The 15941-nt window shown below is 47.1% G+C and overlaps 1 protein-coding gene across 1 annotated transcript; it reads right to left on the reverse strand.

Annotated features, from left to right (window-relative positions):
* Positions 1-292: 292 nt before the first annotated feature.
* Fgf23 (fibroblast growth factor 23) lies at positions 293-9642 on the reverse strand. Its single transcript, XM_087904186.1, has 3 exons — positions 9216-9642; positions 4055-4158; positions 293-2563 (listed from the first exon to the last, which is right to left on the reverse strand). Exons 1-3 carry the CDS (start codon positions 9424-9426, stop codon positions 2123-2125), a joined length of 756 nt encoding a protein of 251 aa, XP_087760312.1. The 5' UTR covers positions 9427-9642; the 3' UTR covers positions 293-2122.
* Positions 9643-15941: the final 6299 nt, after the last annotated feature.

Below are 15941 nucleotides of genomic sequence, written 5' to 3' on the forward strand. Positions count from 1 at the left end.
GATATAATATCTGTTTCGCTGAGATTCCAGTGTGCTTATGCCAGTGTGTCTTTTCCAAGCTAAAAATTCTTTCAAGGAATCAGTTGGGTAATCAGAAACTCAATATTGATAAAATCGCATCATTTTTGATCAGTTGATATTGTTGAATATGCTTATAAGTGGAAGAAATTTTGACTCTGAAAGTTCTTTTTCCTTTTCCCATTCTGTTTACTCCAGATTTCCCCAAATGCCTCCCCTTCATTCTCGCATCTCAGCACATACTTATGCAGTCATAGAGAGAAGCAGCAGAAGCTGAGAGAAATTTAATTTTTATTTAAAAATAGAAGGAAAGAAGTGGGGTTACATTTTATAAATAACTATAAATATAGAGTGATAGGCAAAGTCTTCCAAATAAATAAATAAATATTGCCACATGCAAAGGGACCTAAGAAATTACAAGGTTGCCTTGGGTCTGCCATAAAGAAAGCCCCATGGTGCTGGGCTAGTGCGTTTACAACCAGTTGGCTGCTCAAGTTCTTTCTGGGTTTTTCCCATGTAGTTGCCTCAGTGGGAGGGCCTCCGGTGGCTATTGGACAGAACGATGCTCGCAACAGGAGATGGAAGTCAGTGAAGAAAAGGGATGGGGTGCATGGTATCTACTGCCATGCACGATTTAATGTTTCGGGGTGAGAGTTGGTTCATCCTTCACGTTGCCTGATGTTCCTCTGATAAACAGAAACAATGGATTCACTTCTGAGTCTGTGTACGTGGAGACCCTGGAAAATGCGTCCGAATCGGCTTTGCTACTGTTCTACTCTTCAGGTGCTCATTTGAATAGAGGTAGAAAGAGGGTGCCCTTTGTTGAAGTCTATCACCAGTTAAGGCTCAAAAGAGAGTAGAATTTCAAAGCCTGCCTAACACTTTCTGGCTGTTCACTGGGGCTATGCTCGCCCCAGGACAGCCCTGGGGTTTCTGATACTTCTGAAAAATGTGTTTATTTAATGCCCTAAGAGTTCCCAAGAGTAGCCTTCATTTAATGCCCTAAGAGTTGCCCAAGAGTAGCAGGGGATTAGCCCCTGCTAGAGACCTCTCCTGCTAGCTAGACCCATGGGATCCCTTTACACTTAGGAGGGGGAAAAGAAAAGACTTTTGTTTGCTTGTTTGTTTTTCAGTCCACAGAAAACCTAACCTAGAGCAGCCCGCATCTCAAAGACTCTTCCTCCTGTCCTGGTACATTTCCCAATTCGCCTAGAACATATCACAACTCAACCTGCTGGCGGAGGCTTTCACGAAAGAAAACGCCGTTACAGAGAGTTCGTGCATTTGCGTTTTGTAGAACACCTGGCAAGGTGGACATTCCTAAACCAGGGTGGCAGAAAACGACGTCCTACGCAGAGAGCTGGGAACAGAGCAGGGTCAGAGCTAGTTCTGCGAATCTGGCAGAGAGACTGAACTTTGTGGAACGTGCTTCTGGTCACCGTGTGTTTGGCTCTCCTTGTCAGCCTCCTGCCGACCTTCCAGCAAGAAGAAATCAGGGTTTTCTTTCTTTAGCTTGCCCAGTGAAGCCATTAAGGTGCTCAAACGCAAAAACCCATATGGGTCCCCAGCACAGTAACAAAAAGCTATAGCGATAGCCTCTTCCCTGTGCTCAAGGTGTGAACCCTGGACCACCATTTCTTAATTCTAATTGACCGATGAGAATGCTAGGCAGCAGACAGGCTAATAAAAGCCAAGTTTACCTGTTAGTTTAAAAAAAATAAAAAGCTAGGTGTCTAGTTTACCTGATGGGGTATTTATAACAGATTAACATAATAAATTACGTGTGTGTGTGGGGGGGGGTATTGTGCGTGTGAGTGCAGGTGTCCAGGCAGGCTAGAAGCATCAGATTCCCTTGGAGCTGGTTACAGGTAGTTGTGGGTGCTGAGAACTGTCCTCTGCGTGAGCAGCACAGGCTCTTAAACTCTGAGCCATCTCTCCAGCCTCCTACTGTTGGGTCTTATTCCTAATGGTAGTGCCTGGCTGGGACCTCGCAGGTGACTCTCAGGCCCAAAGGGAAGGGAGAGAAGCAGGCACCCCAGCCTTCCACCTTGCACGTGGGCTGAGCCGATTGGAGGATGGAGGCTGAGACCGCCTGGCTGGTGGCCTAGGCGAACCTGGGAAAGGGGCGGCAGCGGTCCGCGCCTCCTGCACCCCCGCGAGGATCTCCGCGGCCTCTGCGCAGTACGCCCAGTGGGTCACTGGCCGCGGGTCCGCCTTCCTCGGCGCTCTGCAGCTCCCGCGAGCAGGAAACCGGCATCGGCGTGGCACGGGGCCGCGGCTTGAGCACGTTCAGCGGGTCGCGCTCGGGAGGGTCCTCGGCGCTACGGGTGTGGCGCCGTGGTCGCGCGGTGTGGAAACGCAGCAGGGGTACCTCGTTCCTGCGCGCCAGGAACTGCGAGAAGGGCGGCGGGTTGGTACCAGGCTGGAAGGGGCGCTTGGCGCGGCTCAGGCTCACTAGGTAGTGATGCTGCGGTGACAGGTAGACGTCGTAGCCATTCTCCAGAGTCCACTGGCGGAACCTGCAGTTCTCCGGACTGAAGTGATGCTGTAGGGGAAGGGGAGCACGAGGAGGTGAGGATCGCCGCTCGGTTAAGGGTACTGCTCAGCCCAGCTCCTCACCTCCCTCTTAAGAAAGGCTGTCCGATTCCCGAACTTGGCCCTAGCTTCAGGAAAGTGGCCCCTGTAAGAACCCTGGAGGGCACTATATGAAGGACCTTGATCTGGCGCCCAGCTTGCTGGAGCAGGGCTCAGAAAGAGTTGATGACACACCACTCTTGTTCGGTGTCCCCGAGAATTAAACATTCACATTCTCATTCATAGCCATTCATTCTGTTTATGTCTCTTGACTGTCTTCAGGGGGACTAGGCTAACATTCATAGTCTCCAGCCCCTCCTCCCTTGCTCCCTGTCGCCCCCTTCCTGGGAATTGACTAGGGTTTCATGTAGGCCAGGCAAGCGCCTTACAACTGACCTACAGTCCCAGCCCTTCTTCTATTTTTTCCCCAATTTAAGGCAGAGACTCAGGGAGTTACCCAGGCTGGGCTTGAACTCTGCTGTGCACCCCAGGAAGACCTTGAACTTTCAATCCTCCTGCCTCAGCCAACCGAGTAGTTTTGATGATGGCTTGTGTCTCTTGGCCTGAATTGGAAGGAGGTTGTGGCTTGTCTCTGCCTAGAGACTGGAACTGGGATGGACTATGAAGGGTCAAATATACGTGTAGGTACAGACGCCAAGACGTAACGTAGACTGAAGATCAGGGACTTGAACTTACTAGCAGATAGTCTGGGTTTGAACCTCATTCTCCCATTTGTACTGAGTTATTATTGAGTGTCTTTCCCGACCTTTACATAGTTCCCAGACTGTACAGAGCATTCTCGAGGCAAGGCTTCCTGTGTGCGTAGGTGTCTATCTACTCTGAACAGATGGTATTGCAGGTGCTGGTATGCACACAGCAGTAACTAAACAGAAGATTTCGACTTCCGGAACTTCATAGTGGCATTGATAAGGGATTCCTAAATCAACTGGTCCTTCTTCATATCTCCTTCAAATTGATTGGGACTATGCTTTAGCCTGTAGTTTTGAAAAACCTTGATTTACAATCTGAAGGACCAGCCATCACCCTGAGGATAAGGGTATTTAATTGGTGGTCATTAGTAGGAGGGAGAGCTTCAGGTAACATGGTCCACATCTGTTTCTAAGGGAAGAGACTGAAGTTGGGAGGATTGAGAGAACTTACTCGAGGTCACAGTTGGTAGCAGAACTGTGAAGACAGCAAGGGTTGCTCACCTTGGTGTATACATTTTCTAATGTATAAATTAAAAATATGAATTGACATGCTTTAGAACCTATAACATAACAGGGACTGTGAGCCATGCAAGTTTTACAAGGTTTACACGCTGGGGTTTGGAATGAGGAGTTCGGGCATGCTCCTTTCCCAGAGCTCAGTTCCCACACAGACATAGGATTTTAGAATTCACATCCTATAAAAAGATATTAAAGTCATTATAAACTAGTGGCCAACACAAAAAGAAACTCACCGATCCAAAAATGTTGCCTCTGAGATCCATACAAAGGAACCTTCTAGTCGCGGCTCCTGTTATGACCACGAAGCCGGCGTCTTCTGATCTGATCATCAGGGCACCTGTAAGGAAAACTCTCGGGTTAAAATATGCAGTCACCCCTCCCTGAAAACTCTTTCTGAAAACACCCCCCCATGACACTTCTCTGTCCGGGATGACATCACACAGATCTCTGAACACCCCCCCTCCCCCGTGACACCTCTCTGTCGGGGATGACATCACACAGCTCTCGGGGTCTCACTGCCCCTCTCATTTTCAGGGACTCCCAACTCCAGCATCAATGCACTTCCTCACCTCCTGCTTTACTGTCCTCCCGCACGGGGCACCTTGACTTCCCAATGTCCCCCATCCATGCAGCATACAGATTTCCCTCCATCTGGATGCTACTTTCCTCTTTGCCAGGCTAATATCTTTTAGAGTTCAGGGCAGCAGCTGTGCCCTTCTACCATGGCTGCTTCTGTGATTTCTGTGTTGAGATGTCATTCAGTGACCCAGCTTGTATAGAGTTCGGGTCCCCCTCACTCCCCGTCCCAATCTGTATGCTCAGAGATGGTCTCTTACCCTATCTGCTGAAGTTGTTTACCCTTCAAAGTCAGCTGTAGGCATCTCTGTGTTTCTTACCTCCCTAGCCAGTATTGCTCTTCAGTATAGGGCCCCTGCTGTTACTACAGCCTGCCCCCTTCTGGCTCTATCATATCTGCATGCCTAAAACCTTTCCCAGAGAAGCAGAGAGTTCCTCACCCCACCCTGCAAGACATTTATTAGACATCAGGGATGGATAGAATTTGCTTCTTGGACCCAGTCCTTTGTGCTTTTCTCACATGGGGATGCTTGCTCTTTGTGGATGCCGGTCTTGGACAACTTTCAATAAGCTCAATTAAAAACTTGCTTTTAACTACAGCTTGAAGTATGCGTGTATCAGCTGCACCTTAAACAATGGATCGATACCTCGAAAGGGGTATTCTGTAGTAAAGGTAAGATTAAGCCACATTGTGTTGGGAAATGAGTGGGGATTCAGCAGGACTTGGTATTTTCCCTTGAAAGTAATTCCCTTAGATATTTAAGGACACTTTTAACTGCCTGCTGTGGAGCTTCACCTCACGGCTCTAAGGAGGCTGCACAGACAGGACTTTTAGCCTTGCTTCAGAAAACAGTCTGTGCCTAGTGTGTGGTAGAACATCACGGGATGCTCTGAAGCCAAGGCCTCTTTCCCACCCTGTGAGGCTCAGAACAAACACCGGCAAGGGGAGTGAGCAGGCAAAGGTCACTACAGAGCCTGGGACACGCTGAAGCTGGCATGATGTGGACAGAGGGAATGAAGGCAGACATGAGCCCAGGGAGGTGACAGCAGCAGAGGAACAATCAGCAAAATTTGCTTTAAATGGTTCAAAGTTGGGCTGCAGGTTAGCCAAGTGGGAGACATACCACACATGTTCTTTCAAGATGATGTCTGGCTGTGTGTCTCAAATATATAGCTGATTTTTTGTAGACTGAGACAGACATAGAAATACAGAAGAATTTCTGTCCTGAGGGTTTTTTGGTCCAATTGAGGGGGCTGAGGCGAGTGATTACATTTAGTAAGTATGTTTTCTTTTCCTTCCTTTTTCTTTCCTTCCTTCCTTCCTTCCTTCCTTCCTCCCTTCCTTCCTTCCTTCCTTCCTTCCTTCCTTCCTTCTTTTAAGCACTCTATATGTTTTAAATTCTCAGAAACTGTTATATTGTTAAAACACGCATCATTATCATTTTAGTAGCTGTTGTCATTTTAATAGTTATTGGAGCATCTTTAAGAGACAAAGAGGGATTTGCACTCAGGGCAGTGACATCTTCCTGCCCTGCGGTTGTGGCCTCCGACAGGGAAAGTGATGACATGCCACGAGGACCTACAAAAGGTGATGAAATTGCCCACGAGGGATTCTGGTCCCAGTGTGGCTCCTTAAGAACCTGTGGCCTTGGAAATGCCATCACTGCGGCCCCAGACTCTGGAGCAGTCTTCACTGTGACGTGAGCACAGCATAGCAGTGCCTGCCTACGTGGTAGGGGTCCCACCAATCAGGAGGGATAATGCTTGCAAGAGTGACTCGGCAGCTGACCACTTCCGCACCCTGACACCTTGTCAGCCTGTCTGGTGGTGGGAGGCCCCATAGGCAATGAGCACAGTACCCTAACTCTAGGACCAGTCCTGATAGAAAGCACACTGCAGAGTGAGTGGCTACCAGAGGGGCCACTTTTGAATGAAGCCAACAGCAGTCAACAGAAACGTTCACTTGGCCAAATACATGCTAAGCCGCACACTGAAGGAAAAGAATGGGCTATTAAGTGAGGGTGATGAGCAACTCTTTCCTGCCATTTCCAAAAAGTGAGCTTAATTGGGAGTGGGAAGCTGGCCTTGTTCATAGTAGGAAAAGCTTACCAACCCCAGAGAGGCCCCCAAAGCCTTCTGAGTTCAGGGGAGCTTGGGAGCCTTTGGGGCAGATCATTCCATCTTGTAAAGACCAATGACCTGAACAGGAGTTGGACACTCATCTTAACCAAGAACTCACTAAAGCAAAACTTTAAATAGAGACAGTAGAAACTGCTACCTCGTTTTGTCTCCTCAAAGATGTAATGAGAAGCCCTGACTTCCAGTGGCACTGAACACATGTGGTTCAAAGAGGTACATACAAAACAAGACCATCATACATACAAAATAAACAAATGAGATCGGAAAAAACCAAGTTTTGCTGTAAGTAGCTAATTAATTAGGAGGATGATTATATTAATAATATGTAAAGATAAGAACAAGATAAAGATAAAGTCTGTTTTTAGGGAAATGCATATAACTGGGTAGTACTTCAGGTCCAGGTCCCCAGCCCCCCAAAAGCAAAGCTTACACAAGATAAAATCACACACAAAAGCTGAAGTCAGATCAGTTCATTGTACTGCCTCTCAGCCACCACGTTCATTGCTCCAGGCTTCCTCCAGCCCCAGTGTCTGTCAGCACCCAAGGAAAAAGGCCTGCCCTTCGGACTGCTTTCATAGCAGACTGACATCATACATCCTACCTCTAGCCAGCCTGGATTGTTCCAGACTGACTTCTTGGTCTCTCTCTGCAGAGGCCTTCCAACAAAGGAATTCTATGATTCTATGTGTTCTTTATTCATAAGCAAATTTCCAATCTCTGAAACCAAAATAGTTTATCCTTATGCCCTGCCTAGCGTTTGAAATCACATGTGGTCTTGCAACGGAAGTCGGGGCAGTCTTCCAGGGGAGGAGCACAGTAGTGCTTCCTAAAAGTTTGCTAGTATGCTGGAAAATGAAAAGTCTATGAAGAGCTATGTCACTTTGCAGTGACAGGGGGCTGGGTGGTCAGGCCCCTTGGAGGTCCTGTTTCACAGAGCACAAGCAGTGCTGGGGACCCATGAAGTGTACCCGGATTTATTTCAGGTTCTTCCCATCAGACCCTGACTTCTGAGAGGGAACTCTAGGGTTCTACTTTACCCCCTTGAGTTCTGGAGGATGCTTGGCATTTGGAGAGAGCCCTTCTCCTCCTCACCTCACCTACCAGTGTAGCCCTTGGACAGGAGTAAGATGCTGGCTTTGTGTGTTCCCGTATTTAGCTGCTAGATTTAAGGTCTATTGATCATAGCAGAGAGAATGTCATGCATGCAGCAAGGCCACATCATGAAACCAGGTTCACCTATTACAACAGCAGAGGAGAGCGTAATCCCTATAGAAAGTTCTTCAGTGGAATGCAGGTTGTTACTACTCTGAATGCTCTCTACATGGCACTGAACCCAGCTACATCCTCTGAACTCCTCCAGGAACCTTTTGGCTTTTATTTCACATGCCTGGATGTCTTGTCTGCATGTCTGTGCACCACATGTGTGTAGGTTTTGGTCTTTATTTCATGTGTCTTGCTGTCTGGTCTGCGTGTATGTCTGTGCACCACATTTCTGCAGTGCCGTCGGAGGTCAGAAGAGGGCATTGGATCTCCTGGAACTGAAGTTATGGATCACTGTAAGCCACTACTTGGGGCTGGACTGAACCTGGGTCCTCTGTAAGAGCAGCAAGTGCTCTTAGCTGCTGAGCCACCTCTCCAGTCCCGCTTGGAATACTTCTTACATGACTGCTAAAATAGAAACCATGTTTGACAATACCCATCTCTCCTCTCTCTGTTTTCTATATATTATCCCTTCTGCTCGAAGGGACTCTCACTTTAATACATGTAATTGATTGACATTTATGGCTTGTGATCCAACTTTCCATAGACTCTATCTTTAAGAATATTTCAGGTGTCTCACAGCACCAAGAAGTTCACAACCAGTTCAGTTTGTTAGCAACTAAACACATTTCAACTTCCCAGAGAACCACCAACTCCTACAGGGCTCCCCTGCAGCACCCAGCATACCTGTTGGGTAGATGCATGCAGTCAGACTTGCCAAGAAAGCATACCTTAGTGGTCTCTCTTTAACACATGTCTCTTGAGAAGGTTTTGTTTTGAAACAGAGTCTTGGTTCACAGCCCTGACTAGCCTGGAGCTCACTATGTAGACCAGGTTGGCCCTGTATTTGTATTAAGGATATGCCCGGCTCTTGAGAATGTATCCTAGTCAGAATACTAGAAATTTGGAGTTGAAAAGAGCCCCTATTTCATCTATTTTAGATCTTGGGACCCTGGAATATCCCCCACTGTCTCCCACAGTTACATTTCATCATTTTTGGTTCTGTCTGGGTTATTCTCTTTGAGTCTTGTCTTTCTATCCAATCCCCCTCCAATTCCTAGACAGAAGGAAAGAAAACTGTCTCGCATTATTGGAAATGACTTATGGCAGTGATTATTGGGGTTGATCAAAACATGTAAGTCCAATTAAGGAGGAGGAGGAAAAACATCTTCCTCTTAGGTTCCTCTCTCTCTCTCTCTCTCTCTCTCTCTCACACACACACACACACACACAGAGAGAGAGAGAGAGAGAGAGAGAGAGAGAGAGAGAGAGAGAGAGAGAGAGAGAACACCGTGCACCCAAGAACCAAGAATCTAGGAAACTAGGTTCTCCCTCTCATCTAGTTCCAGACTTCCCCTGCACCCCTGGAGGCCAACAACAGGTAGCTTCCCCTCTTCCCACCCTGGAGCCGGTACTCACTGTAGATGGTCTGATGGGGTGTGCCATCTACGTGGCCATCCTTGTGGATCTGTAGATGATAGCTGTTCCTGGCTGTAGCCGTGTACAGGTGAGTCAGGCCGTCCCAGCTGGCGCCAAGCAGAGGGGAGGTGTCAGGGTAGGCTCCAACAGTGCCCAAGCTGCAGGCACCACACAGAGCACCCACCAGGAGTCTGAGGCAGGTCCCCAGCATCGCACTGCTCTCTGAGTGGCTAATGCTGAGTTTGAAATCTGACACTCCCAGACAGGCCGGGACCTTTGCGGGCCTTCCTCTCTTCCTAGGAAGAAACTGAGAACTGAAGTGGGGATCCTGGATTCCCTCCTTTTGGCCCCGGGACTTTTAAAGGGTAGTGGTATGACATCAAACAGGAAAAACAACGCTGCCACATCCTCTGTGTTGTAATCGGCCTTTCGAAGGAAAAGCCCAGGCTTCTTAGGCTTGCGGAAGGCACGTCGGTTCCAGGCACATACATACAGGCATGCACACGCCCCTCAATTTCAAGTCAGTGCTCCCAAAAGTGAAGAACGCGTGGGCAAAAGTTATCTATGACCGTGGGTCATCCGTTGACCTGTCCCACTTCCATCAGGAAATGTGAAGGCAGCCAACAGTCTTAAAAAAAAAAAAATAGCAACACACCAGTCACCCGCCTCCTCAGCAGCTCACCTCCCTTCAGTGTACTGAGTTTGGCTTGCTCAGACCTTTTACCTCCAGTTGCCAAGTATGTGCCCAGAGCTACTCCTGGCTGCTGCATTAGGCAGGTGTCTTGATTGATACAGAAATATATGGTTCCATCAGACAAGTGAGACCCCACACACACATACCTCAGGGTGGGTGTGTTAGGTAGGAACAAGAGCTCAACACCCCCATTCCCATTTGCAAAGACATCAAGACAAGAAGAAAGAAAATAAGGTCTTGAGGTCAGCAAAAATGGCAAGGTCTGGCTTCTCAGTTGCCCTCGTTTGGATGATGCAGGGACCTAAACTGGCAATTATGGCTTTGCCAATAGGAAGGAGACTCATTTGGAGGATTGGAACGACACTGCTGGCTAAGCAGAGGGGTCTGAGGACAGGAAGCATCCGGGAGCTGAAGGATGGCATCGCCATGGCCGGGATCTGCACACTGGAACCTGGTTGTGTGAGTGGGAGCCTCGTGGCAGACAATGCTCTCCACACACCTTCTGCAGAGGTGCATCCAATGCAGGGGTGGGGGAGCTGGGGGGGGTGTGCTAGGACTAACACATACAGTCAATTGGAGGGCAGGCTGCTGTAACAGACACCAGAAAGGCAAGAACACAAGGAGAGAGCTGCTCACTCAACTATCCCAGTTTACTGAGTGCCTACCATGGAGAGGTATACCACAGGACATCAAAATTCATGTAAGAGAGCAAGATGGGACCAATCCAGCCGAGAAAGCAGGTAAAGGCAGGAAACCATGGTGTAAAGCACTGGTTGAGGCAAGTGGAGATGCCAGTTCCACCTCCAAACGAGCAGAGGTGGGCAGACTGGACGCTGGCTCCCCTAAGCCCTTGGAACACTGCATTAACACCTACAGCCTGCCAGAGCCAAAGTTATGCAACCTACCTCTGGGTAAGAAAGACCAGGTAGCCAAGAGATCACTTTTTTCCCCTAGTAACCCAAGCTTCCTCCCAGGATATATCTTTAGGGAATATGTGCTTGTCACTCCAAGGTTGATAGAAGTTGCCTGGCATTTAATTGTTCATATCTGACGCTTACTTAATGATGACCACAAGGGAGAGTGGTGGCACACGCCTGTGTTCCCAGTGTTTTGGAGATAGAGGCAGGAGGATCAGGAGTTGAAGGTCATTATCAGCTATATAGGAAGTTGGAGGCCAGCCTGGGCTACATGAGATCCTGTCTCAAATGCCTCCAGCTCCTGGCGCTATCAGACTTGGGTTGTTCTCAGCATTGGTTAGAGAAGCTTCACTCTGCTGTGGGCGGCAGCTGATGCAGACAACTGGTCAACCTACTGAGAGCAAGGGACTGAGCGCTCAGCCTTAAACTGGACACCCGAATCAGTGTCCACCCCCACAAAGGCACAGAAGAAAAGATGGAGAGACTTCAAAGCTGTAGGATGGGGAGGAGTGCTGGGACATGTTGTCTCCAGAACCATACAGCTGTTGCACCCACCAAGCCACAGCAACTGTGGTTGCCTGTACAAGGTCAAACCAACCAAACCCGCAGCATAGACAGAAGGGATAGATTTCCAGGACTCAACCCTTACTGAGGAGGAGCTGTTGGCAGGAAATTGTTGCTGGGGGAAGGATGGTTATTCTTTTTTGGATGTGGCCACTGGTAGGCTTCCCATGCTCCAGTGAATGGTCTTATATCCATACACATAAGACAACTCAAACTGCACCTGATGAGTTATCGAGGGAAGAGATACGATATAAAGTTGGGAGGGTGCACACATTGAGAGAGATAAGGAGAGTTTGAGGGGAGGGGATGTGGTAGATATGATCATAGTTCATTGTATACATATATCAAATTATCAAAAATAAAGAAAAATTTAAAAAAGAAAATCCCAACAATAACAAGAGCAGCCACAAAACAGTTCATAGCTGATTGAAGGAATAACTCATTTTCAGCACTGAAATGCCATTTTTTTTTCAGAAACATTTACCAATTGGTTATCCCATGATTCCTCTTCTGGTTAGGAATGGCAAAAGCCCGTGGAGTTCCTGTGAGCCAGTTCATGGCTACCGAGACTCTTCTCTGAGAAAAGAGGTGAGAAGGAGGGGGTTTTAAGAACAAAGAGCAGAACAAATATCCTTCAAGGCATCTGATACCACTGCAAAAGGTTCTGCTCATTCCGAGGCTCTGGGGGAGTACCAAATTAACAAGATGCGGAAGAATTGCTAAGGGCATTCCCAGAAGCGAGGTCCTCGGAGGAGTGGTGCAGCCCTCCAACTCAGAAGGAAGGGAGGAGTTGAAGAAGCTTTGCGGGAGTGACCGGAAAGGCTGTCACCCACCATCGCTGGCTGGGTTTCTGGAGAGACAGCGGGAACAGAGCTCTGGATCTTTCCACATGTCTTACAAGGAAATGATCTCCACAGACTTTCTCTCAAAGAGAGGCTCTGGACACTCAGCAGCACGATCGAAAGGCAGGAGCCTTATTTCTGCAGGATGTGAGAGACACGTTCCCCACTTGACAAGAGTGGACAATGCAAGGCTCTCCAAATAGTTCTTTGCATTTCGCAGTTGTGGAAATGCTGAGAACGAAGATAAAGTTTTTCCTATTGGAACAGGGTGGAGGCGATGTTTCCAGCTCCTGGGTGCCCTTCCAGCTAGAGGACCCTGTGGGATTCCCGGAAGAACTTTAAAACCCAAACATGCTAGGATTGATCTGACATTATCACTGCTGAAGCAGGAGGGGTCAGGACAGGGAGATTCGCCATCTGTTCTTTGTTCAAAAGAACTTGGAATATTCTGATACTCAAGTGTTTATCAACAAATGGTCTGGGAGTCCTGGCGTGCACTAGATTTGCTACAGAGAAACTAAGGTTTCCTTTGCAGGCCTGCTCTACATCCCACTGCTTTCCAGAATGATGCAGCTGGCTGGAGAGCGTCAGTGTGCAGGCTCACAGCCTTTCCTTAGAGCCTGGAGGGTGGTGGAGGGCGAGCCTCGGGAGCAGCCCTGCAGGCGTGCTGGTTTTGAGTCCTTGCATCTAGAGGGCACTGCTCTGTCACAGTTCAGAATCTGAGAACCGGTGCTTAAAGTGAAGCACAGATACCAGATGTGAACAGGAAAATCGTGGGTTTTTTGTTTCGTTTTTTAAATTTGTTTGTTTTAGGATGCTAGATGTTGATTTCCAAGAGATGTCAGGATGTGGCAGAAGGATTGGTCCCATCTCTGTCCTGCCCTGGACCTGGGTCTGGCCTCGGGAGCAAGTATTCTTAACTGCTGAACCATCTCTCCAGCCTGACTTGAGACATTCTTAATGAGAATAAAAAATTATTAAAAATACAATTCACTCCTGTTACTCTAGACATATCAGCTCTAATGGCACAGATTTCAGCTGCAAATGGTAAGAAAAATATCCCCAAAGCTGCCACAGCCCCAAGAGTGGCAGAAAACTGCCAGCCACAATTAAACTGCCATGCTAATTTAGTACAGTGTGTCTCTAACGGACTTCATATGAGGCCAGATAATCCAAATGATGAAGAGTTACAAATAATCTATGAAAAAAATCAAACCCTATCAAAACAATCTAAAATATTTAAATACAGAAATCTCAGTTTTCCTGCCAGGTCAGAAACGATCACACACAAAAATCATTGTCACAGTCACCAAAAAAAAAAAAAAAAAAAAAAAAAAAAGTGGGGTGTTTAACTCGACACAGGTTAGCATTATTTGGAAAGAGGGAACTTTAATTGAGAAAACGCCTCCATCAGATTGCCTACAGGCAAGTCATTTTCTTGAATAAAGATTGATGGAGGAGAGTCCAGCCAACAGGTGGGGAATGTCACCCCTGGGACGGTGGTCCTGAGTTGTTTAAGAAAACAGGCGGAGCAAGTCATGAGGAGCAGGGCAGTTTCTCCAAGGCTTCAGCTTCAGTTCCTGCCTCCAGGTTCCTCATTTGAGTTCCCGCCCGGACTTCATTGGATGACGGACTGTGATGTGGCAGTGTAAGATGAAAGAAGTTCTTTCCTCCCCAAGCCACAGGGTTCTTAATCACAGCAATAGAAACCCTGACTAAGACATCTTCTATGATGGGACTCTTTTTTGGTCCTCACTTTTCTTCACCTTTAATTTGTTTTTCTCAGACTGAGTCATGTTTTCTCAATGTAAAGACTTCATAACAATTTAAAAAATGACAGCATTGGCTTGACTGCCAATAGGCTGTGATGGAAATGCTAGAAGAATCAAGATGAAGTAAATGCTGAGAGACAGAGAGGAGGTAGTCCATAGTGGCTCATCTACTGATGGCAGGACTTGACAGTTCCCTGTCTGTCACTTCCTTGTGGTTCTTTTCCCATCACAAGCATCATGGGTTGTCAGTGCTCCAGTGATTAGTGCACCCAGTTCTTGGATCCAGGCTGATGCACAACTAAGCCAACCTGGACAAGTATTTGTTCTTCGGATCCTTGAAGTTCTCAAGGGAGAGGTCAGATCCTCCATGAAGGCGCCATTCATATGTCCCATCCTCTTGACAGTAAATTCATGCTAAAGGGCAGCTTGGTAGCAGAGCACACGTCTAGTATGTGCAAGAACTGCAGTCTCAGTTCCACAAACACTAACCGATTAAATCAACCCAAGACATGGGTCTTTCTATCCAAGCAGTTTCACTCTTAATGTGTCAGTTAGTACTTTCAGAGAGGTCTACAAATGGGGGGCACAGGCTGGGACACCAAGGAGCTGGCAGTTCACCAGGTGGTATACATTTTGCATTTCCCAGAGCTTCCTATTGACATTGTCTAATTATTGATCATCTGTTTATGCCCAGTATGGTCCTGTGCGCTGGGCTGGGGAATGCATGTGGGAACTTTCCAAGAGCTTTCTGACTCCAGATACATGTATTCTCTATCATAGGGATCTAAAGAAAATGAAAAAAGGCACCATTTTCATTCAGAATTTATTTAAAAGCAAATCAATGAAGAATCTCTGAAATAGAAAGCTGCTGTGGGATAATGCTCTTGTACACTGTAAAGATTTGTCATTTATATTAGTTTAATAAAACACTGATTAGCCAGTAGCCAGACAGGAAGTATAGGTGATGTGGGATTCCCCTCTGTACGCTGTGATTACCATTAATGGATAAAGAAACTGCTTTGGACCTATAGCAGGCCAGAATTTAGGTAGACGGGGAAGACAGAACTGAATGCTGGGAGAAAGAAGGGCAGAGTCAGAGAGAATCCAGGTATCCCTGCTGGAGATGGATGCTGGAACTTTATCTGGTAAGCCACAGCCTTGTAGCAATACACAGATTAATAGAAATGGGTTAAATTATTATATAAGAGTTAGCCAATAAGAAGCTAGAGCTAATGGGCCAAGCAGGGATTTAATTAATACAGTTTTTGTATGATTATTTTGGGTCTGAGTTGCCGAGAATCTAGGACCCAACAAGTGGCTCTCTCCTCCTACATATAGGTGGGGCAACCAGACTAACAGAATTCTTGGAAGAGGAAAGACAGAGATGCAGTTGCAAGTCAGACACAGAGAAAGCCAGATGAAAATGGCTTACTGAGAAAGGGACCAAGCCATGTGACTAAACATAGAAAGAATTATGGCTTAAAAAATTGTAAGAGCTAGTTAGTAATAAACCTGAGCAACAGGCCAGTTTATAATGAATTAAACCTCTGTGCGTTTATTTGGGACTGAACAGCTGCAGGCCAGGAGGGACAGAAACTTTCATCTACAAATGGCACCCAAACATTTGGCAAGAATTTCCACAAAATGCCTGAGAAAGCTTAAAAAGAGGATTTTAGACACAAAAGAACAGAGTCAAGCAGGACTTCTTCATAGCAGCATTGTCTTGGGTGGACTCTGTTTGCTAGAGGCAAGCAGAGTCACGATTCCTTTAAAAGAAGCTTCCTAACTCAGTGTTAGTGGCCAAAACCTTGCAGCTCTTTTAAGAGGCTCTGCCACCAAACACTTACATGGTATTTATGAGCAGCTGGCAGTAGACTTCTTGGTGGTGGCATGGACTTTGATACTCCACAGAGTTGTGTCAATAAACATGGCTCCCA

Source organism: Myodes glareolus, chromosome 3 (genome assembly GCF_982192425.1).
Source record: "Myodes glareolus chromosome 3, mMyoGla1.1, whole genome shotgun sequence".
Lineage (NCBI taxonomy): Eukaryota > Metazoa > Chordata > Mammalia > Rodentia > Cricetidae > Myodes > Myodes glareolus.

Coding starts and splice junctions, on each gene's coding strand:
- Fgf23 (XM_087904186.1), bottom strand. CDS start 9,426: ATGCTGGGGACCTGCCTCAGACTCCTGGTGGGTGCTCTGTGTGGTGCC. Junction 4,159..9,215: donor ACCCCATCAGACCATCTACA/GTGAGTACCGGC, acceptor TTTTCCTTACAG/GTGCCCTGATGATCAGATCA. Junction 2,564..4,054: donor GAGGCAACATTTTTGGATCG/GTGAGTTTCTTT, acceptor CTTCCCCTACAG/CATCACTTCAGTCCGGAGAA.